Here is a 23,250-nt window from a genome sequence, read left to right on the forward strand (position 1 = left end):
GAATTGTTAAACTGGATGTTCAACCCCTGGCATCATTATGCAGAGTCTTAGGAAGGAGAACAGCACCCTGCTCTGTTAGCTCTCCCAGGTCATAGCAACTAGCTGGCTTCTTCCCCTTCTTTTTTTTTTTATTGTGGCTAAATATACATATCATAAAATGTATCATCTTAACCGTTTGTCATTTATTTATTTATTTTCGTGGTGCTGGGGATTGAGCCCAGAACTGCTGTAACACAGAGCTACACCCTCAGCCACCGCCTTTTTTTATTTATTTATTTTTGCAGTACTGAGGATTGAACCCAGGCGCATTCTACCTCCAAGCCACACCCTGCAGCCCCATTTTATTCTTTATTTTGAAACAGGGTCTGGCGTCCTTAAGTAGCTGAGGCTGGCCACAAACCTGCGATGCTCCTGTCTCAGCCTCCCAAGTACTAGGATTACAAGTGTGCGCCACTACGCCTGGCTATTTATTTATTATTTATTATTTTTATTTTTTGGTGGTACTGGGGTTCCTGCAAGCCCTTCTGTCTCTGGGCTACACTCCCAGACCTATTTTTATATTTTTTAAATTTGGAAACAGGGTCTCTTAAGCCAGCGCGGCTGGCCTCGAACTCGCGCGATCCTCCTGTCTCCACCTCCCAAGCGCGGGGATGACAAGCGTGCCCACCACGCCCGGCTTAATAATTTCTGAATTAATTTCTGTTTGGAAAAGAAGGTTCCGGGGGTTTTGTCTCTTTAAGGAGATTACAAAAGGATCCTCTGTGCTTTTATTTTCCTAGATTTTGCTAATGACATGTCATGAAAATGTGTTTTGTTTATTTATTTTACTAAAGGAACCACCATGATTCCAGGGAGGGAGTGAGCAAAGATGTCAGCTGCTCGCGAAGAGGGTCTCGGAGACGCGTGGTCTGGGCTGCGTCTCTTCGTAGCCGTCACGGGGGGTGCATTTCGCAGAGGCCCAGCGGATTGAGCCCCCGGGACGCAGCTGAGTGAGACGCAGTCTCGTCTGGTCTGGGGACAGGGGAGGGAAGAAGACCAGCTTCCTTAGCGATTTCTCCATGGACTTGGAGAAGGAGACGCGTCCTTCATTGGTCCCTGTGAGCTGAGTTTATGATGAGTTGCCCTGATTATAGGCCGTTAATCGAGTTTGTTAATTGAGTTTGTAATGAATCATCCTGTTTATATGATGACCTTGAGAAATGGATTTTTTTTGGGGTTGTGATTTTTTTTTTTAAGGAAAGTGCCAAGAACATGAGTGTCTATTTGAGAGGCCACAAATATTCTGTCATTTGGAAAGAAACAGGGCTAGGCTGGGGCGGAGGGGCGTGAGCTCCCTGCAGGAATGTCAGAGTCTTGGTTTTCTGGCTCTGCTTCAGCGTGGACACTCTAGACTCTGCTTCTGACCTACCTGCTCGAGCCTTGGAAGCAGCCATTTCTCCAGGGAGCCCTGGGCCCTTTGGTGGGGCATAGCAGTCAGAAGCTGAGACCTGGACTCCGGGCGCCATCGTTCCTGTGGGGTTACGGGGGTCACGCAGCCTTGCGTAGCGACTTAGTGTCACCGTGCTCTCTCTGCCGTCAGACTTGAGTGAACACCAGCCACATGTGGTGCCTTGAATTCAAAATTAAACACAGTTATGGAGCCAGGCCTGGTGGCACAGGCCTATAATCTCAGTACTTGGAGGCTGAAGTAGGAGGATCACAGGTCGGAGGCCAGCCTCAGCAACTTAGTGAGATCTTATTTCAAAATAAAAAAATAGGGCCAGGAGTATGGCTCGGAAGTAGAACACCCCTGGCTTTAATCCCCAGTACAAAACAAAACAAAGCCCCAGACCCACAGCTCTCGGGCTCAGTCAGTGGTGGATTACTTGGCCAGTACACGCAAGGCCTTGGGTTCTAATCCCGGAACGGCCCCCTCTACAGCCTGTACAGTTTCGTGGGCTTGTCGATTTCCGTGTGCATGGAGTTTTAGGTCCCTCCATCTTGGTGGGTTCAGCTCACTGTTTTGAATATGTAAACGAGGATGAGCCCACCTCCAAAAGCAAAACCCCAAACCTCCCTTAGGAAGCCTGCCGGCGCCCCGGAATGTTTCCTCGCGTGGCCCCCGCGGCCCCTTCTGCCCGGGCTCTGTGTGGTCTGCTCCTTGGTGGCCTCTCCCCGCAGCCAGGACGCGGTGCCGGCGCCCATCGGCGCCATGGGGCCCGTCGGGAAGCCTCTCTGTCTCTGCGACAGAAGGAAACCTCGGGGAGGCTAGGGTGAGGAGCGGAACGCCGCGCGCTCCACGCTGGCTTTGAGGCCTCTGGGCTGACGGGCGGCCCCGGCGGCCCTGAGCAGGGAGGTCGCTTTCTGAGCCGCTCACCGAGTAGCCTTCACCTAGGACCCTGTCTTCCTGTCACCGTCACCAGCCTTCCTGCCTAGAGTCTGCCCGTCTCATAAGCAGTAGAAACGGAGGCCCTGAAAGGTGGTGTGCCCAAAGTATCGGAGCTGGGACTAGCCTTCCTGTGTGAGAGGAAAACAGCGGCCTTTTCCCTCCTGTGGTACTGGAGGTTGAACCCTGGGACATTCTTCCTCCAAGCTACACCCCTAGCCCTTTTATTTTTATTATTATTTATATTATTTGTATTTTTGATTGAGCCCAGAGCATTCTACCTCTGAGCGATAACCCCAGCCCTATCTTATTTTTTAATTTGAAATAAGGTCTCACTAGGTTGCTGGGAGTCTCACCAAATTGCTGAGGCTGCGCTTGAACCTGTGACCTTCCTTTCTCAACCTCCCAAGCCCTGGGATTACACACCCAGCTATTTTTCAATTTTATTTTATTTTTTATAGCACCGAGCATGGAACCAAGGGGCATTCTACCTCTGAGCTACATCCCCAGCTCTTATTTTTTATTCTTTATTTTGTAACAGGGTCTCACTGAGTTGCAAAGGGCCTCACTAAGTAGCTGAGGCTGTCCGTGAACCGCGATCCTCCTGCCTCGGCCTCCCAAATGCTGGGATTGCAAGCGTGCGCCACCACGCCCAGGTGCTATTTTCCAGTTTTAAAACAGGTTCTTGCTAAGTTCTGCCCTTGAGCCACCATCCTCCTTTCTCGGCCTCCTAAGCACTAGATTTCGAGGTGCACGTTACCATGCCCGACTAAAACCAGCGACTTTAACAGCGCCACGGCCGCGTCGGGCCCGTGGAACCCCCACGGCTTTGGGGATGGACCTCGCATACCTAGCGCGGCACTTGGCTGTGCTGGTGTCTGGCTTGCGGTTGGCTCTGAGTCACTTCAGTGTTGGCTTGGACTAGACTCTATCGAGAGGACGCGGCTGCCCCTCTGGCCAGTGGTTCCCGCTTGCAGCGCGGCTGCCTGTGGCCGTGGGCAGGCAGGGCCCAGGGCTCGCCAGGCGGGAGGGCTGCGCTCCTTAGATGCTGACCTGGTGTGCCCGCCATTGCTGTCTGGGATTCTGTGGCCGCTCCTTTGTCATGGACCTACTTACCAGGGCACCGTCGACCTCACAAGCGCCCGTGAACGCGACGGCGGTAGCTTCTGATTTCGCATTAAAACTGAACCCGGAGGGAATTGGAAGGTCGGGGCTGCTTAGGCATCGTGACCCAGCGAGTGGCGGGGACTCGCAAGGTAAAGAATGGTACACCTCTGTTGGCGAGCTGGTGGTTCCCGGCCAGGCAGCCTGCGAGGCGCGGCTTCCCCACGCCAGAGCGCACACGGTCTCCGCTCCGCAGCCGGGCATCGCAGAGCCTCTGCATCAGGGGCTCATTTTGTTTTATTTTTGTACTGCCGGGCTCTCTCCCCTCCTCCCACCGAGGGCTTATGAATAACAGCAGCCATGGAGCCCTCGCCGTGTCCAGCAGGGCCCTGTGCGCGCGCGCGTGGGACCCTCCACATCCACGTGCCCCGTGAGGCGGCTTGTGCGGTCTCAAGGCCACGCAGCCGCTGGCGGGTTGTGGGCCCGGCCCCCGGCCGTGCGAGCCCGGAGCCTGTGCTGCGTGGATGTCAGCCGCGCACGGGCCCTGCGCCGGCTCGTGTCCTGGGGAACCTCAAGGCCGAGTGGCTTTGGATAGGCACTGGCTTGAGCCCTGTGCTCACAGTGCTGATGCTGTGGGGGCCTGAGGCCTCGGAGGGAGGAGGGCGGAGGGGAAGGAGGCCACGAAGGGTCCTCTGCCCGCCAGGGCTGCTCCCCACAGGGACAGGGGCCCGGCGTGGCCTCATTGGACAGGTGAGACCCCCACAGGAACAAAGAAGGCTTTTCTTTTGCTCTGAGGTGCTGGAGACGGAAACCAAGCTTGTGTGTAGGCCAAGGCCTGCTCCGTGCCACTGGGCTGCCCCCCATCCTGGTTTTTCTGAATTCTCAGGAAAATAGGGAAGTGAATTCTCTTTCTTTCTCTCTCTCTCCCTCTCTTTCTTTTTTTGTGGTACTGGGGATGGAACCCAGGGACATTTGACCTCTGAGCTACACCCCAGCCCTTTTTTATTCTTTATTTGGAAACAGGGTCTCACTGAGTTGCGAAGGGCCTCGCTAAGTAGCTGAGTAGTACTAAGTAGTACATGTCCACGAACCACGGTCCTCCTGTCTCCGCCTCCCAAATGCTGGGATGACAAGGTGCGCCACCACGCCCGGCTGGAAAGTGCATGCTTGATTATTTCCTGTTTGGCGCCTCTGACTCAATTTTAAGTTAGCGGCACAAGCTGATTCTAACATTAGCTTAAAAGAGTCGAGCTGGAACATTCTAGAATTTGCTTCAAGTCCGTGAAGACACTTGTCTTGCCCCCCCCCCCCATGCCAACTTCACAAATCAAGGACTGTGGGGCCGACTCCTCCAACCTCCGCGCCACGCCCTCCTTGGCACGGCCTGGGCGGGAAGGGCTGGCGCAAGGCTCGCTGTCCTTTAGGACTTTCACGCACAGTCCTGTTAGTATTCCCAAAGTGTCCTGTGGATTTCAGAGGATATTGTACGGCCCTATTTTTAGTTATCCCAAGTAACTAACTCAGAAAACGAGATGTTCTAAAATTAGAACGCTTTCTCTTCTTGTTCAACTCTCCCCTCAGTGTAAGTCAATTATGTGAGCTTACTTTCAAAAATACGACGGCAGCGTGGCGCTCGGGCCGCGTCTCAGGACGGGGGGCGCGTCTGGGGTGTCGGGCAGCGGCCTTGCCAGCCCTCAGCGCGCCTCGGAGTTTCCTGGAAGCGCTTTGCTGATGGAGTGCGGTGCCTTTAAGCCAAGGTCGAGGCCTGACCTGGGCTGTGCGGGTTTCTGGTTTGTCAGGCCAGAGGCATTTTCTCATTTTCACAGTTGAGCTGAAACAAAGGCCCCCTTATCCTGGCTGAGCACAGGCAAGAGCTGACCTCAGCCTTTCCCAGCAGGCCCGCCTCCTCCGCCTTAAGAGTCTTTGCTGGGCTCCTGGCAGTTTTCCGGCCAACAGCACAGAGAGGGAAGAAATGCCAAGGGGGCCAGGAGTCAGGAGCAGAAGCTCTGCCATCCCTGGCCCACTCAGCCATGAGCATGGGGCCGCCGGGGTGGCCTCTGTGGCTCCGCCCCGGGTCAAGAAAGTGAGAAAAGGGGGCCTTTCCACGGAGCGCTGAGCGATTTGGGCTGCGGTTGAGGCCATTGTCAGTGTGCACAGAGTCGCTCTGGACAAGGCGGGGTGTCCCTGGGTACGTGCCGCCCCCTCCGCCCCGGCCGCCCCTCGAGTCTCCATGGGAGGACGCCACTGTCCACCCTGACCCCAGCCATGGATTAGCCTTCGCACGGCCTCGCCAGCTCTCCCACGGCAGGACAAAGCCCGTCTGCCCTGAAAGTATAGCTAGTGCTGGGTCCCCCTAAAACCTTAGAAGGTCTGTTTGAGGACCAGAAAGATAAATGCTAAGAGACCTTGCCCCGCTCACGGAAGCCTTTGCGTTTCGCGTCCTTGCTGGAGGCAGCGTGGCGCGTCTCAAGCCCTGTTCTGTGGCTTTTTTCTTTTCCTCTTTCTTTTTTCCAGTATTGGGATTTTAACTCGGAGGCGTTTTACCACTGAGCGACATCCTTGGCTTCCTTTTTTAAAATGTTGTGGCACGATCTTGCTGTATTGCCCAGGCTGGCCTCGAACTTGAGGCCCTCCTGCCTCGGCCTTGGGAGTTGTTGGGATTACAGGCATGCAGCCCCGTGCCTGGCGGTAGCTTTGATTGAATCACTGCTAGTACTTGGTCTGTATCTGCTTTGATGTGTTTCGGGGCTCACACACACACTTCATTTGGAAATTTCTTCACAGATTGTCTCTAAAGCTTAATTAGAAAATTTAATGTTACAGTGATGTTCTGGGCTCTGGCAATAGCTGGAAAATGTGCAAAACAAGGACCCACATTCTGGATCAAGCCGCCCAACCCGGCAGGGCAGAGCACGGACTGCAGAGTAGGAGGAGGGGCAGACGCGCTGCCAGTCTTGTGACCTAAGAAGGGCTGCTGGTGGATTCATGTAGACCAACCCCAGCGGGCGGTGGCTCAGTGGCGGAGCGCGGGCCCCATGTGCGCGAGGCCCTGGGTTCTAGCCCCAGTACCACCAACTCCAGAAACTGGGTCAAGACCAAGCAGGAAGAACATACCAGCTCTTGTTGGCCAGGTCTCCTGAGATGTACTCTGACAGCTGAGGCCTCATTGCACTCTCCTGGGTCATCCAGCTCAGCTGGGCACAGCGGCCGTGCGGGAAATCACAGTACTTGGGAGACTGAGACGGGAGAATTGCAGGTTCAAGGCCAGCCTCAGCAACTTAGTGAGCGTCCGTTTCAAACTAAAATAAGAAGGGCTGAAGGTAGAGCTCAGAGGTAGAACACACACACGCGCGCGCATGCACATACACACACACACACACAGTCAAAACTTGTCTCAGTCGCTAAACCATCAAGGAACAGCTAAGGAGTTTTCGGTGTCTTATGCTCAGAAACGCCCTTCAGCCAAGAGTTTGTCAAATGCAACTGGTCATGGAGCCCGTTGTGTTCTGTCAGGCGGTGTTGATGAAGCGCCATGGAATATGCGTGCGTTGCGAAGCCTGTGTTGAGGCGCGATGCCTCGGGCGGTGGTGGGTCGTGGCAGCCCTGGGCTCATGGAGTGATGCCCGTAGAAGAGACGCCCGGGGCACACCTGCTCTGCTGAGCAGGCGCTGTCCACAAGCCAGGGGGGAGCCCTCGTGCCGTGGCCCCCAGAGGCCCCGGCCTGTAGGCTGTGCGAGAAGGAACGCATTGATCAGCCTTGGTGCGCAGCCTTGGCCGTGGCGCCCGAGCCAACCGGACGGAGCCTTCTCCTGACCCGTGGAGCTTGCTCGCCTCACCAAAGCTGCCCAGCAAAACAAGAGTCTTATTTGGTTTCAAAATTCTCTTATCATAAACTTTGAGAGTCGCAGAGCTCTAGTGCCAGAAAGCTTAACTTTTGAAATGAAACGGGAGTGTAATGTCGTCAATCTGGGACTCGTGCGTGCCGCCATTAATGCTGGAGGGTCTGGGGGAAGCTCCCCGGGGCCTGGGAAGTTGACACTTGAGGCCTCGTCCTCTCTCGATCCCGGGCCCGGCTCCCAGCCTGCTCTCTCCCCTCCATAGCTGTTAGATCACCCCTTAGAAGGTAGATCACCCCTTCTTTCACATCCAGTGCTGTTATCCACGCCGACCGACGGTTTAACGCAGCTCCTCTCCCTGCGTTCCCCGGTGACCTGCTCGTCGCCAGGTTCAGGGGACGCCTGAGACTCCGCGTCCTTCACCTCTGTCTTCGTGGGCTCCGTTCCTTCCTTCCCTGTGCCCGGCGGGCCAGTATGTGGTCAGTGGAGGCAGCGAGGCCTGGTGGCCCCTGCGCCCGGCGGGCCAGCCTCTGGGTGGTGGTTATGAGTAGACAAGAGACAGAGGTCGCCCCGTGGTGGGGCTAGAACTCAAGCCGGCTGATACAGGGAATAAATTAAACGTCTCATGCCTTCTCTAAGATAACTTTAATCATCTTCATAAAATCTTATCACTGCCCCAAAGGCTTCCTCTATCTCCATCCATTAAGTCTGACAGTTTTTCTTAAAAAAAAAAAAAAATCTAGTGCTTTTACTTATTGGTGGTGAAGGCCTTTTCTCCCCAGAGCCACTAAACCAAAACGAAACCCTGATAGGTCGTTTTCCTGGGAGATCTCCAAGTAGCTCCTTATGAACGATTCATTGGAAGCGTAGGTGAAGTTCTTGAAAACTGGTGGTGTGTGTGTGTGCATGTGTACGCGTGTGTGCACGCGTGTGTGCATGTGTGAGTATGCGCGTGTGCATGTGTGCGCGCGCGTGTGTGTGTGTGTGTGTGTGCGTGTATTTCTGCACATGGAGCAGCACATTAGAGAGATAAGCAGAAGGATTTCTGGGACTTTTGTCTTGCCGTGTGCACCGCCCTGGAGCTGTGTAGGCGGAGGGCGGCGCTGTGCGCACTCGGGAGGGCAGCGGGCGGGGAATTGGAGCGGCCCTGGCCCCGGCGCTGCGCTGGCAGACGGCGTGGAAGGCGGGCTCCCTGTGCATTCCCCCACGATCCTGGCCACCACCTCCTTTGCTTTATGCCCCACATTTTTAAGGATTAGTTGTTTGACTCTTTTTCTCTCTAAGAAATATCACAGTGTCCTGGTAAATTCCTCCTTCTTGTGGAGCTGACTAGACATGTTTCATGTCACCAAAAGGACTTGCCCCAGGGCAGGTGTGTGGGCTGCTGGCAGGAGGCCACGGCCATCCGCAGACCTTCTTTGACCAGCTCCCTGCGCCGACCTCCCTCACCGTTCCCATTTCTCTAGAAGTGGGATTTCTGGGTCAGAGGGCATTGGCGCCATCTTGGGTCCCAAAGGTTGACCAATGAGCATTCTGCTAACAACTGCGCACATATCTCTGTTTACCCCAAAGGAACGGCTGTCACATTTTGCAGGTTTCAGAGGGGAAGCGTGGTTATGTGTGGGGTTTTTTTGGGTTTTTTTTTTTGCTATAACTAAGGAACTTGAATGGCCTTTTCATGTCCTTACCCCTCCACTCGATAACTTTGCCTCCTTCCTGGTGCTCTGCCACAGCTGTGCATATTAAGGATCCTGGTCAGATGTGTTAGGGAAATCACGTGATTTGCTTTCCAACTTTACTATGTTTTCGAAGCATTGGTGTTTTTTGTTTGAATGCGGTCAAATGACTAAGTCTTTTGTGGAATGGAAAAGCCTTCTAAAATGTTATAGAATGTGGAATGTGCTGGGTATACCTTGTTCCCTGTGACCAGGTGGGAGGATCCTATCTGCTTAAGACACGGTCTGTAGAATGAAGAGGAGCTCGCCGCAGGTCACTTCACTGGCTCATCACGCAGATGTTTCTGCGCGGGCGCGAGGAGGGAAGGCTCGCCATGCTGGGGGCGGGGCTGGAGGCCAGTCCCGCGCCGCGTCTCTCTCATCCGAGGGACACTGAGCTGAGAATACTGTCACGGGCCTCTTGTTGGGTGCCATCAGCAAGCGCTAAAATCAAACGTCCAAACTCTGCTTTTCATTTAAGCATTTTGCCAGATGTTTCCTGTGGCTGGACAGATGTGTTCACTAGGAAGTTACACTCCTGAGAGCCGAATGCCGTGGACACTGTTGCCGTCGACAGTGATTCTGGCCCAGCTGGATCTGGAAGACGATGTTTGTGTCATTTTTTGGGGGGTTGGGAGTGAATTCTCCTCCAAGGTAGAAATGCTCTCCTCACACCCTGCTTTTATTTTCTCGGTGACCGTCCCAGTCCGTGGCTCGGGAGGGGCTGCCACGGGCTGGTAGAGTGTGCCGTGGCGTACACCGCAGCCACAGGCGCGTCTGTCTTGCACGCCTGCCGGTCTGTGAGCGCTCAGGTGCGCTCAGGCGGAGTCCAGCCGGGCCTCCGCAGGCCGGGAGCCTGAGGTGGGCGCACTGCCCTGTCCACCCCACGCCTTGCGGACGGGCCTGGGAAGCTGCCGCGCCTTGGTGTGCTTCAAGGCCTGTGTGCGGGCGCCATCGAGGCTGGCCGGGCTGCAGGGCACACGGGGATTTCTGACATTCCTCCTGGGGGCCCAGCTGCTAGGCCCCCGGCCCTGCAGTCTCGCCCCACAGCAGCTTCCTCTCCCGGGTTTTGATGTCTTAGTTTAGAGCTTTATAAAAGCTTTTTGTTATGAAGAGGACAAGACAAAGAGAAGAGCCGGCCCACTGGCACCCTGGCAGCGCTTCTCTCTCCTCACAAAATGGACCTGTGCCGGTGGGCGGGCGTGCGGGCACGGTGCCCTGTGAACAGCCTCCCGGGAGCTGCCCGGGCCCCCTCGCCCGCCTGCACCTCCTCCCAGGGACTCTTATTCTGACGGGGGCCGCCGGCCTGCCCGGCCTGCCTGCCAAGTTTGTGAGGCCCAAGGCCTTCTTGTGGGAGGACCGGGCTGTCTTCATGCTCTTTGGCAATGATTAAAGTGAGGTTAGTACCAAAAACCCTTTCATTTTATTCCCTTTTCCTTGCTTTTTCAAACCAGATGGCAAGCCTGTATTTTCAGCTGTAATTAATTTAAACTGGGCGGCACTCGGTGCCGGGAGAGGGAGAGTGGATTGTGCGGGAAGGGACGGCAGGGGCTGGCGGCTTCTCGGCCTCTGCCCACCAGCCTGCCTGGCCGGCCACAGCCACGCCCGCCACGCCCAGGGCCCTTCCCGCTGCGGGCGCAGCACGTTGGTGCCACCAGCCTGACGTGAGGGCGCTTTGCCTTCCTCCGGGCCCCTCCACAAGGGGGCGCGCTTTAGGCTCAACATTTACCCCCCTCCCCCAAAAGAAAATGACAAGGGGCACAAAAGCACTGGGCCACGCTTGAAATCTGGGGTCCTGGCCTCCACCAGCCGGCCTCCCCGGGGCTCAGTGCCGCGCCCTCCTCCCTTGCAGCCCAGGAGCCTGGATCCCACAGCTGGTAGAACAGCCCCCAGCACCGTCGTCCGGGGTGCGCCCCTGCCCTGTGAGGACGCCAGCTGGCGTGGAGCCCGGGGGAGTCCTGGGAGCAGCCGCCCGGTGCCCACCTGCGGCCGGGCGTGCACCTCACCGGGGCCACGCTTTGCGGGCACCGTGGAGGGTGCAGATTGTGGGCAGCTGGGAGGATGGCACGCAGGCACTCTGTCAGGCTGCGCAGGAATGCCATCCGCACGGTCGCCGTCACTGTTCCAGGGCCCGTCCTCAGACCCCTGGAAGCCATCGCTGGAGGCTCGTGGTGAGAGAGGGTCACCGCTGTGTGGCCGTGGGCCTCCGCCCCCGGCTGTTGCCTGCAGGGTCAACACAGGGTGTGCTGAGCGGGGCAGCCTGCGGGGGCCTTTTAATTTTTTTAATTTTATGTAGTGACGCCAGGGATTGAGCCCGGGGCTGCTCTACCCTGAAGCTATGCCCCCAGCCCTTTTGAGTTTTTTCGTTTTGAACCAGGGCCTTGCTAAGTTAGCAGAAATTGGCCTCAAACCTGCGACCCTCCTGTCTCAGCCTCCCAGGCACTGCTCATAGAATTTACATCCAGGGTTTACATTCTCCACAACCGCAGCTGCCGTGGTCTGCCGGGCTGCCCGTGCGACGGCCAGGGTTTCTGTGGCGGCCGTTTGGGGCCAGATCCCTGCTTCTGAGAACCGTTGGGTTCTCTCTGGTGGACAGAGACAAACGTGAAACAAGAAACGTGCACTGCTGTTGCAGCCTCTGGACACAGACTCACCGTGCGATACACTTCCACCTCTGGGCGCACACGCAAGTGCGATGTTTGCACAGCTGTGTTCGTGTAGCATTACGACAATGGCCAAAGGTGGGAACAACCCAGGTGGCTTCGCGGATGCCCCTCTCAGCCTGAAAAAGGAAGGGTGTTCTGATACTGTTGCATACGGTGGACCTCGAGGATACTGTGCCAAGGGAAAGAGTGAGAAGCTGAGTTGAGTCCCCTTCCCGGAGGTACAGCTCAGTAGTAGAGGCTCCTGGATTCAGTCCCTCAGGATCTTATTAAATCACTTCTTATACTTAAGTTTAATGTAGCTCTATAATAATTTGATTTAATGGTTAAATTTGTATGTGTGTATGTGGTACTAGGCGTTAAACCCAGGGATGTTCTACCTCTGAGTTATACCCCTAGCACTTTTTAAAAAAATTTGAAATGGTCTCGCTAGGTTTCTGAGAGTCTTGCTAAATTGCTGAGGCTGGCCTCAAACCTACATCCTCCAGTCTTGGCCTCCCAAGTACTGGAATTACAAGCAGGCTCCACCATGCCTTGCTAATGGCTTTTTGGTGGGGGGTGGCAGATCTGGGGATGGGACTCGGGGGCATTCGACCTTCGAGCTACACCCCCTGCCCTATTTTTATTCTTTATTTTGAAACAGGGCCTCACTGAGTTGCAGAGAGTCTAAGTAGCTGAGGCTGTCCACAAACCGTGATCCTCCGGTCTCAGCCTCATGAATGCTGGGTTTACAAGCGTGCACCACCACGCCCGGCTCGCTAATGGCTTTTGTTGGTGGTGGCTGGTAGCTGCTGAGGTCAGTCAGGGTATGAGGATGATTTTAAAAGAAAAACCAGCTTTTAAACTTGTGTTTAGTGTTGAGTAAGCATTGAGTCAGAGGTTATCCTCTAGTATGGAAAAGTCCAGAAAGTATTTTGGAGCTGGTCACTGCCACCCTCAGGCCCGGGTGTGCTTGGCAGGGGCATACTTGCACACTCAAGTATGTGGGGAGGGGCGGTTGCACACCCCACAGCACAGAAGCAAGCACGGGGGGTCTCATGCACACGTGCCTCTGTGTGTCAGCTCCCAGCCTGGCCGGGGTCGCAACTGAATTAAAAGGAAGGAAAAATGCCGGGCGTGGTGGCGCACACTGGTAATCCCAGCATTTGGGAGGCTGAGACAGGAGGATCATGGTTCGCGGACAGCCTCAGCTACTTAGTGAGGCCCTCTGCAACTCAGTGAGACCCTGTTTCAAAATGAAGAATAAAAAATAGGGCTGGGGCTGTAGCTTGGAGGTAGAATGTCCCTGGGTTCCATCCCCAGTACTAAAAAAAAAGGAAAATAAGGAGGCGACCTCATCGGTGACCGCTGGCTTCAGTCGCGGGAGCGGGTTCTGGCCTCGTGGAGGTTTGGGTGACAGCGCAGGTGCGGAGCCTGAGGCACCGGGCGATGGCTCTGACAATGGTGTGGTCCGGTCGGGGTGCGTGTGGAGCGCGGGGTCTGGCGCTGGCCCTTCAGCTGCGGGACCGCAGAGCGGGGCGCAGGGTGTCGGTCTCTCCGGCTTTGTTGGCTTCATAGGATTCTGGGTGTGGCGAGTCCCAAACAGAAGTGCCTCCCGCTAGGTCCCTGGGAGAGGACATGGGCGGCCTGGCAGCGCCGGGCCCGGGAGGGCGTGCAGGCGGCTGGGAGCCCTGCGGAGTCTGAGGAGCCCGGCCCTCGTTTAGGGTCGCCCACATTTTCATCCCTTTGTCCTGAGTCACACAGCCTTTGTGTCATCAGGTTTTTCTCCCTTGAGTAGGACAAAAACATGCGATTTTTCTCACTCAATGGGTTTTTCTCTTTTCCAGCAACTTGCTGTAAGATGTAGCATAAAAACAGAGAGGGAGGCGGAGGCGGGTCACGGGTGCACAGCTTCAAAGTAAGAAGAGCCGGGGTGCAACTCAGAAGTACAGCGCCCCCGGGTTCAGTCCCCAGCACCAAACTAAGCAAAACCCAAACAGCCTCCAAGGGGGCCTGAGCGCCGCGCACGTGAGGACTCGGCGTCCTGGGCCGCCGGCCACGCGCCTCCCCAGGGAGCGGAGCCATGTCTCCCGAGTCGCCGGCCTCACGAGCCTCGCTCAAACGTATTGGTGCCAATTTTCTCCTAAGAGCGTGTCTGCTTTTGGTTTGACTCATTTTCAAAATAATCATGTGCCGCTTGCTGTGTAGACCCGGCTAGCTTGGGGACAGTCCGTCCAGGAGCAGAGATGGAGGCCGGCCGAGGGGCAGAGAGACCTGGGCTTCTGGGCCATCACTGGGCGGTCGAGCGGGCGCCGGTCTTCTTCACCCAGATGCCCCAGGTGGTCTCCAAGGGGATGCTAATGACGGCAGCCGCCGCCTCTGTGCCAGGGCGCCCCTCGGCCTCGGGCCCCACGGCTAGGCCGCAGAGGACGGCGCCTCCTGCCCCCCTCTGGTACAGGACTCTGCGCGTGGTGAGCGTGGTGCTGAGCGGCTGTTGTATTTCAGCAAATCACTGAGAACACGTCATGCCAACTGCGGAGGAGCTTCGTAGCAGTCAAAATTCTTTTTTTTTTTCTCTTTTTTGCAGTACTGGGAATCGAACCCCATTCTACCTCCGAACTACATTCCCCTAGCCCTATTTTTTATTCTTTATTTTGAAACATGGTCTCACTAAGTAGCTGAGGAACCTGTGATCCTCCCGTCTCAGGCTCCCGAGTACTGGGATTACGTGTGCGCCGCCATGCCCGGCGAGGGTCAGAACTCTATGTTTCAATCATCTCAGCAGTGTCTCCACTCATTTGAGAATGGTGTGTGCGCGCGTGTGGGACACGCGGCTCACTGGTGTGAGCGATGCCTGGGCGCACACGCCCCCACCCTGGTGGCGCGGTAGAGGCCGCCAGCGCAGTTAAACAGTGGGCACAGCGCTGTAAGTCTTGCCCTCGGGCTGCCCCTTCTTCAGACTTTAATTTTCCTCTTGTCTCTGCTCATGGTGGAGACTGGCAGAGACAGCTCTAGTCAAAGAAAACTGGCACCTGACTCTGGGGTCGCCCGCGGTGAGGCCGCACCCCGCTCTTGGCCAGGGGCTCCCTCTGCCGGTGACGTGTCCCGGGCCGCTCTCGCTGGAATTCAATGTGGGGAAAGTCGTGGTGGTTGCTTTGGATTCAACTTGCTTACTCCAGGGACCGACCCCTAGAAAAGCAGAGGGAGGAACTCGACGCGCCGAGGACCGAGCGGGGGCTCCGGGTGCCAGCGGCCGAGAGCAGCGCGGGGAGCGGGCGGCGCTGGGCCGCCCGGGAAGGAGCGAAGTGAAGTGTGGGGTGGCCAGAAGGGTCGGTCCTGGGAAGGAACCCAGGAGTGCCCTTCCTCTGAGCCACCTCCCCGCCCCAGTTCTATTTTATTTTGATACAGGGTCTCACTAAAGTTGCTGCACCTGGCCTCAGACCTGTGCTCCTGTGTCTCAACCTCCCAAGGGGTTACTGGCGGGCAGCACCACGCAGGGATACTTTTTGACGTTTTAAAATTAAAATAACACGTGGCTGGGCATGATGGCCCACACCTATAATCCTCGTACTTGAGAGACTGAGGCAGGAGGATAGCAGGCTCGAGGGCAGCCTTGGCAACTCGGGTCCTTGGCAACCTAGAGTCCCTGTTTCAGATAAGAAATAAAAATAGGGCTGGGCCGGGTGTGGCGGCGCATGCTTGTAATCCGCATGCTTGTAATCCCCACGCTTGGGAGGCGGAGACAGGAGGATCATGCAAGCCAGCCACGCTGGTTTAAGAGACCCTGTTTCCAAATAATAAAAATATAAAATAGGTCTGGGAGTGAAGCCCGGAGGCAGGTTTTCATCCCTAGTACCACCCCCACCCCCAAAATAGGGCTAGGGTACAGCTCGGAGGCAGCATGCCTCTGGGGTTCAGTCCCTAGCACCGCAATGAAATTAAGTAACAATCTAAAACACAAATATGTTGTACAACTGCACAAAAGTGTGTGCTTTATATCCTTATGAGATTTTTCCATTATTTAAATTTTTTTTTTCTTTGGTTAAAAAACAGCCTCAAGAAGCCGGGCGTGGTGGTGCACGCTTGTCATCCCAGCATTTGGGAGGCTGAGACAGGAGGATCGTGGTTCGCAGCCAGCCTCAGCTACTTAGTGAGGCCCTTTGCAACTCAGTGAGACCCTGTTTCCAAATAAAGAATAAAAAAATAGGGCTGAAGGTGCAGGTTAGAGGTAGAATGCCCCTGGGTTCCATCCCCAGAACTGAAAGAAAACAGTAACACCCATTAGTCAAGGTCCCACAGGGCCATGGCGGCCAGTCCCTTGCCCGGAGCCGCCGGCTCTATGAAGCCCATGAGCTGTGTGTGTGGATGGGTCTGGCTCCGTCCGTCCCGGCTGCCTGGGACTGTGGACGCATCCCGTTCTGCTGTACCCCGCCTTACGGGTCACTTTAAAAATTATTATAAAGAGTACAGTGAAAACACCATCATCGAAACGCAACCCAGCTCCACGCCGTGTCGGCTGCACTGGCGGGCGGGCGGGCTCTCCGTCAGCACCCCCGCGGGAGGTGCCTCTGCCGCCGCATCGCACACTGGGCCGGGGCTCCTGCAAGATCTTCGGGCCTGCTGCCGCGTCGCCGGGAACATCGTCCTCTGGTGCGTGATGGTCCCAGAAACTCCCGCCTGGCTCTGGGGCTGGACGGCCGGAGCAGGTGTCCCGGGCGGCATCCTGCGTGCACCCCGGCTGCTGTCTGTGCTCATCCCTTGGCCACCCTCATGGCTCACCCCAGTGTGCCTGTCGCCTCGTCCAGATGCCCTCCCCTCGATGCATAGGGTGCTGGCTGCAGTATTAGGTCACCTTAGCCACCTGCCGGCACCCTGTCCTGAGGAAGTTCTCATTCTCGGACCCTAATGCTTAGGAGGGGAGGGCCGATGTTGGAGCCGGTTCACACAAGAAAGCCGGATGCCAGTAAGTGTCTAAACGTCTGCTCACTCTCTCTGGGCAGGCAGTGGGAAGGTTTAGGAGGTGGCCAGTTACACACTGGAGCCCTGCGGCGCCGTGGGTAACTTCAGACAAGTGGCGTTCACCTTAATCACAAGGCCATTTCTGGCCGAGGGTGTCGGTCCGCTGACGCCAGCTGGGGCCATGGAGCCCTGGGGTGGCCCTCGATGCCGAGGCCCAGGCCAGGACCGGAGTGGCAGCCTTTCCCTGCCCATGATGCACCCGGGATGCTGCCCGCGTCACCCTGCCGCCCCAGGCATCCTGGGTGTGCTGGAGATGCGCCAGCTGGTGAGGAGGCCATTCACGAGAGGGCAGAGGTGAGCGGGTGACTTCCCTGTGTAGGGCACCCAGAAGGCAGGGACACCGAGCCGTGGAGAGGATGCCTGTGCCCGCCCTCTGCAGCGGCCCCCACACACGGCACCCTCCGCCCCAGTGGGCACACGCCTCATCTGTTTGATGTACAGTCTTTAAAGATGTGTTAGAGCCGGGTGTGGTGGCGCATGCTTGTAATCCCCGCACTTGGGAGGTGGAGACAGGAGGATCACGCAGGTTGGAAGCCAGCCTCAGCTGGCTTAAGAGACCCTGTTTCCAAATAAAATATAAATAGGTCTGGGAGTGTAGCCCAGAGGTAGAAGGCCCCTGGGTTCCATCCCCAGTACCACCAAAAAAAAAAAAAAAAAAAAGTGTTAGCAGGGCATGGTGGCACACGCCTGTAATCCCGGTACTTGGAGGCGGAGACAGGAGGATCACAGGTTTGAGACCAGTCTCAGGAACTTAGTGACACCCTGTTTAAAAAACAATAAAGCTGGGGGTGGAGGTTGGGGGTCGGATGCTCCTGGGTTCCATCCCTTCCGCCACAAAAAGAACAGATTGAGCCTCTAAACTGGCTGTCAGTGGGTAGCTTTTGACCTAGATAATAGGGCACGGAGTGTGTTTTGATTGTGAATGACTGACATTTAAACGCCCCCAACTTTTATGCAGGACTCTGAACTTCCAACTTCTCTTTAAAAGTCTCGAGGCCCGGCCGTCATTACCTAGCGTAGGTGTGCACTTGGGTTCAGGGGAGCTACCACCCCCGCCACCCTGGGCTTTCCTCCTGCTCCTGCCCAGCCCTGAGGGACGCTGGCGTTTGCTTCCAGTTCTCTGGAAAGATAAGAGCAGCCCTTAAGGTTCAGCAGCTGATAAATGGCAGAAGCAGAAAGACACCCGAACTCCAGAGGCAAGCAAGCCCGATCCTGTCCCCGCCCTGGCGGCTCCACGCACAGCACCCTAGTCCTGGGGTGTGCATTCGAGTGCTCAGCGGGGCCTCCCAGAGCGGCTGCCCCCTGGAGCTCTGGGCAGGGGCGGAGTTCTCTGCTCCCGATGTAAGTGATGAGGGCTTTCGATTCATTCATCATTTTAAAATACCTTGATCGTAATTTTGCTTTCTGGGCATTGTGGGATTTTTATTCATTAAATATTTATGGAAGCCGGGCGTGGTGGCACAGACTTGTAATCCCAGCATTTGAGAGGCTGAGACAGGAGGATCGCGGTTTGCAGACAGCCTCAGCTCCTTAATGAGGCCGTATGCAACTCAGTGAGACCTTGTTTCAAAATAAAAAATGAAAAATAGGGCTGGGGTGTAGCTTTGGAGGTCGAATGCCCCTGGGTTCCATCCCCAGTACCGCAAAAAAAAAAAAAAGAAGTGAACACTTTTCTACCTTGTAATATGCCTTCTGTTTTCGGCTTAACCACTTTAGAAGTGGTTATTCAGTGGAAATCTCCCACTAATGAATCCACCGGAGGGAGGGAGGCAGGGAGGGAGTGGCGGGCCTGGGCACCCGAGTCTTTGGTGTTCTTTGGTGTTCTTGTGCGGGCGGGTAGCCTGGTCTCGTTGCAAGCCTGCGCGGCACTCACATGGCGAACCCTCCCCACGACCGTTGCTTGCACGTCGGCCATAGCTCTTCAGATTCGGGACTCAGTGTCGTCTCTCCCCGGAGCAGCTCAAGAGCTCACTTTGTAGACGGTGTAGCACGAACGCGGGCGACTGCTCAGGCATCAGGTTTCATCCCTGAGTATTTGCGTGCGTAGCATTGAGACCGCCCGGGACGCACGTGTCCTTGTTGGGGGCGCGTGTCCACGCTGCGCCTGTGCAGCCCCAGCGCCCGCTCGGCCTCGGAGACGCGGCGAGCCCAAGCCCAGCCCAGCGCCAGGCTCTGCAGCGGAGGGAGCGGTCACTCCTCAAAGTGGTACCAAACCGGCCATGTTTGCTCGGAGTATAGACTCCCGGGCACAAGTGTACACCCCCCACCCATATATTTGTGGGTCATTTGTATTTGTTCTCTTGAACAGTAGCTGGCAGAGACTTCCTCCGGTGGGGTGTGGTGGCACATGCTTGTAATTGCAGGTTCGCGGCCAGCCTCGGCTACTTCAGCCCTTCACAATGTAATGAGACCGTGTTTCAAAATGAGGAATAAAATCTAGGGCCGAGAGTGTAGCCCAAAGGTAGAATGCCCCGGGACTCAATCCCCAGTGCACCGAAAAAAGAAAAAACACATTCTTCCACGCTTTTTACACGGATACCAGTTCTGTTTGAGCAGAGGCCCACCCACCTGTACAGCAGGACGTCCCTGGAACCTAACTCCACGTAAACGCCGCCCTTTCCCAAGCTCAGGCAGAGACTGGGTGTTTGGAGGTAATGAAATTTGGTCCAAGCCGGGCGTGGTGGCGCACACTTGTAATCCCCACGCTTGGGAGGCTGAGACAGGAGGATCGCACAGGTTCGAAGCCAGCCTCAGCTACTGAGTGAGGCTCTCAGCAACTTAGTGAGACCCTGTTTCCAAATAAAGTATTAAAATAGGTCGGAGAGTATAGCCTTGAGGTAGAAAAGCCCTTGGGTTCCACCCACAGTACCACCCAAAAAAAAAAAAAAAAAAGAAATTTGGTCCACAGCATGTTTATAATTGGCAACATTTATTTATTTATTTATTTATTTATTTATTTATTTATTTATTTATTTATCAGTATTGGGGATTGAGCCCAGTGTCATTTTACCTCCCAGTTACACCCCAAGCTCTATTTTATTATGCTTTATTTTGAAGTGGAGCCTCCCTAAATAGCTGAGGCTGGCCACGAACCTGCGATCTTCCTGCCTCAGCCTCCCAAGTACTGGGCTGACAAGCATGCGCCAGCACGCCTGGCTCGGCAGCATTTCATTTTTGCCTAACAGAGTGTCTAGTGAAGTCACATTTGCTCAGATACTGAAGGTCGTAAAGGTGAGTTTGGGAGGAATAAGTATGTGCTTCATAGTGATTGGAGCCACTCGAGAACTGGAGCTCCGCAGGCCTTCTCTATGAAACGGGGAGCCCAGGGGCCCAGGAGGGGGGACGGTGGAGGGAGGACCACCGAGGGAAGAGGAGGAAACGCTGGCGCGGCAGGGTGCAGGCGCCAGGCCTGTGTGGAGCCAGCCACGCAGCAGAGCGGGTGGCGGTGAGGTTGTAGGTTTGAGGCCGAGAGGGAAGCTAGCGCCTAGGGGCAGGAGGGAAAGGGCTGGCTCCTCTCCCTCCTTTCCTTTCCTCTCTTTGATGCGTCCAGCTTGGCGTCCTCCGCAGCTCGCACAGGTGTGGGGAAGGACGGTGTCCTTGGTGTGACCAGGGCGGCCAAAGCCTGATGAGGTCGTTGCAGCCGCCAGACACAAACTTTCCTTTTTCTTTTTGGTGGTACTGGGGTTCCTGGAAGCCCTTCTACTCTAGGCTACACTCCCAGACCTATTTTATATTTTTATTTGGAAACAGGGTCTCTTAAGCCAGAGAGGCAGGCTTCAAACCTGCACGATCCTCCTGTCTCCGCCTCCCAGGCGCGGGAATGACAAGCGTGCGCCACCACGCCCGGCGTACACCCAAACTTCTTGATGGAAACGAGTTTCTGTTCTGACAGCTGGTAGATCAGGCTCCCGGGGACCACGGCCAGGGCCCAGCTGAGTGGGGACGGGCCGCCCGCTCGTGGGTGTGCTGCGGGCGGCAGCCTGGCGCTGGAGGCCAGGAAGGGGCAGGGGCCCAGGCAGAGCCAGGGGAAGCCCGCAGCCCCTGCATGCTCCAGAGCCTGGCGCCGGTTCCTGCTGAGCCCTCACCTGCAGGCCAGGCCACCCTGGCCACTTCGCACCTGGCGCCCGCGACTGGCTGTGCGCCCCGCCCGCACCGGGCTGGGGCTGCAGCTCCTAGTTGAACTGTGTTCTTCCCCCTCCAAGGCACGGCTTGATCCATGGTGCTCTGGGCCGTGTAGAGCGCCCTCCCCTGGCCCACCTGCCCTTCCCCTTTTCTCCTGAGCCTGGAACCCCAGGCCCTGCCCTCAGGAGGGCCGTGAGGAGCTGCGCACTCGGGCGTGGTGCGACAGCCTCTTGCTCTCTGCGCCCGCGGGCTGGGGTCAGGTGCCCGGCGAACCCAACCTCTGAGGCTCAACTGTGGCAGGCAGCTGACGGGCACCCGGGCCAGTCTCAGCCCACTCTACGCCAGATCACAAGAGTGGCTTTTCCAAACCCCTGCCGCCTCCCTCCAGGCCCCATCCCATCTGAGGGTGCCCTCCTCTCTTTTAGGAACAAGACCACCAACGGAGACTGCCGGAAAGACCCCCGGGAGCGAAGCCGTAGCCCCGCCGAGCGTGCCGTGGCGCCCACCATGACCCTGCACAGCAGTCACCTGTACACGTCCCTCCCCAGCCTCAGCACGGAGCAGCCCCTCGCTCTGACCAAGGCTGGTGTGGACACCAGCAGGCCGGCCGGCCTCTCCCCCACCCTGACCCCTGTGGAGCGGCAGCAGGTACGCGCCCGCGCCCTTCTCCCTAGCGGGAGGACTGTGGGTCCCACCCCGTGGGGCTGTCTAGTGGGGCCACCCAAGCGGCCTGCAGAGCGCGCTTCCCTGAGGCCACGAAGCCCCGCCCGCCGCTCCTCCCGCCCATGCTTCTATCCCTTTCCGCTCCAACGATGATCCTGTGTGGTCCTTCCCATCCTGCGCTGGTCCCCGCGGTCAGCGTGCACCCCCTTCCCCGGGGCCTCAGGAGGCCTCTCCCGGCCGGGTCCTAGAGTAGCGGGCATTTTCTGTACTGGATGTTGCAGGGTCTGTGCTCAGGGGAGGGTTGAGGCGTCTCACAAGAGCTCCCGGAAGGACGGGTTTTGCGTCCTGGCGGGGTGTGGGACTGCAGGCAGTGTTCCCGATGGGGTCCCTTGGGTGTAGGCCACCCCCACACTTAGGGGCGCTTCGCCTGAGCTCCACCATAATTGGTGAAGTCACAAAAGGACCTCCTGACCTGGCCGGCTGCAGGAGGTTCTGGGCTCTTCTGAGCCCTTGGCAGGTACGCCTTTCTCCTGTCTCTCACTGGTCCGAGTAGGCCTCCGCGGGCCTACCATCCCGTGGCGGTTCGATGCCACACACAAGGGTCACGGGGTGGCACCGCGCTAACCCTCCCCTCGCCCCTAGAACCGGCCCTCGGTGATCACCTGCGCGTCGGCCGGCGCCCGCAACTGCCACCTCTCACACTGCCCCATCGCGCACAGCGGCTGTGCCAGCTACCGGAGGCCACCCAGCGGTGAGTGTCCCGGCTGGGCCCAGACACACGTGGCATGCCCTGGCTCCCCGGGGAGGGACGGATTCCAGTGTGGTAGCCACACCACCATTTTCAGACCCAGTGACCAGCTACGTGGGGTCTGTCCCGGCGACCCCACTGACCACGGTGCCGGCCACTACTGACCACGTCCCTGCCTTCCCGCAGCTGCCACCACCTGCGACCCCGTGGTGGAGGAGCACTTCCGCAGGAGCCTGGGCAAGAACTACAAGGAGCCCGAGCCGGCGGCCAACTCCGTGTCCATCACGGGCTCCGTGGACGACCACTTTGCCAAAGCGCTGGGTGACACGTGGCTTCAGATCAAAGCCGCCAAGGATGGCGTGTCCAGCAGCCCCGAGTCCGCGTCGCGCAGGGGCCAGCCGGCCAGCCCCTCGGCGCACATGGTCAGCCACCCCCCGTCCGTGGTCTCCTGAGGGCGCCGCCTCCCACCCCACGGACGTGCGTGGTTCGCCTGAGCTTCCAACAATCCGTGCTTAGAAACAAAACAAAAAAAATCGTGGGGGGTGGGAAGGGGGGACGGGCCGGTTTACTCGCAAAACCGTGGTAGGGTTTTTGTTCTCTTTGTTTTGTATGCTTGGCGTTCGGACGAGGGGCCCTCAAGGCAACTGCGGGACGACACGGAGCGGAGCGCAGCCCGCCGCCCGCCCTTCCTGCCTCAGTTACCAAAGACGCCCCTGGCGCAGGTCTGCGGGGCGGACTCGGCCCCGCCGCTTCTGCTCTCCACGGCTTCTCCAGCCCCGCGCGGCCGGCGTGCGCGCGTGTACTTGAAGAGAACTGTCGTGTCTGATTTGCACTATTGCAGGAGAGCTGAGCCGCCCGCGCGGCAGCTTCCGAGGGCTGACTGCTGAGAGCAGAGGGCTCGAGGCCGACGCCCGCCCGCCCGCCCGCCGTGCGTTGCCGTGTAGCGTAGGTGAGCGCTGTGGAAGGGGAAGTCTCATGCCGGTTATAGGTCTTTCTCTGGATTTCAGGTGCTTGCGACTGGACCGCAGCCTCCACC

At 57.1% G+C, this 23,250-nt stretch overlaps 1 protein-coding gene across 1 annotated transcript in view; it reads left to right on the forward strand.

The window, feature by feature from the left end:
• Positions 1-22,666, forward strand: part of VGLL4 (vestigial like family member 4) — a gene marked incomplete at both ends in the record, with an annotated part of 63,041 nt that extends 40,375 nt beyond the window's left edge. Inside the window, 5 exon segments of the mRNA XM_080718081.1 lie at positions 10,311-10,379; positions 10,381-10,419; positions 21,229-21,451; positions 22,109-22,217; positions 22,401-22,666. Coding sequence (XP_080574207.1) covers positions 10,311-10,379; positions 10,381-10,419; positions 21,229-21,451; positions 22,109-22,217; positions 22,401-22,666 — 706 coding nt within the window.
• Between the last annotated feature and the right edge of the window lie 584 nt (positions 22,667-23,250).

Source organism: Muscardinus avellanarius (genome assembly GCF_963383645.1).
Source record: "Muscardinus avellanarius genome assembly, chromosome: 22".
Taxonomy (NCBI): Eukaryota; Metazoa; Chordata; class Mammalia; order Rodentia; family Gliridae; genus Muscardinus; species Muscardinus avellanarius.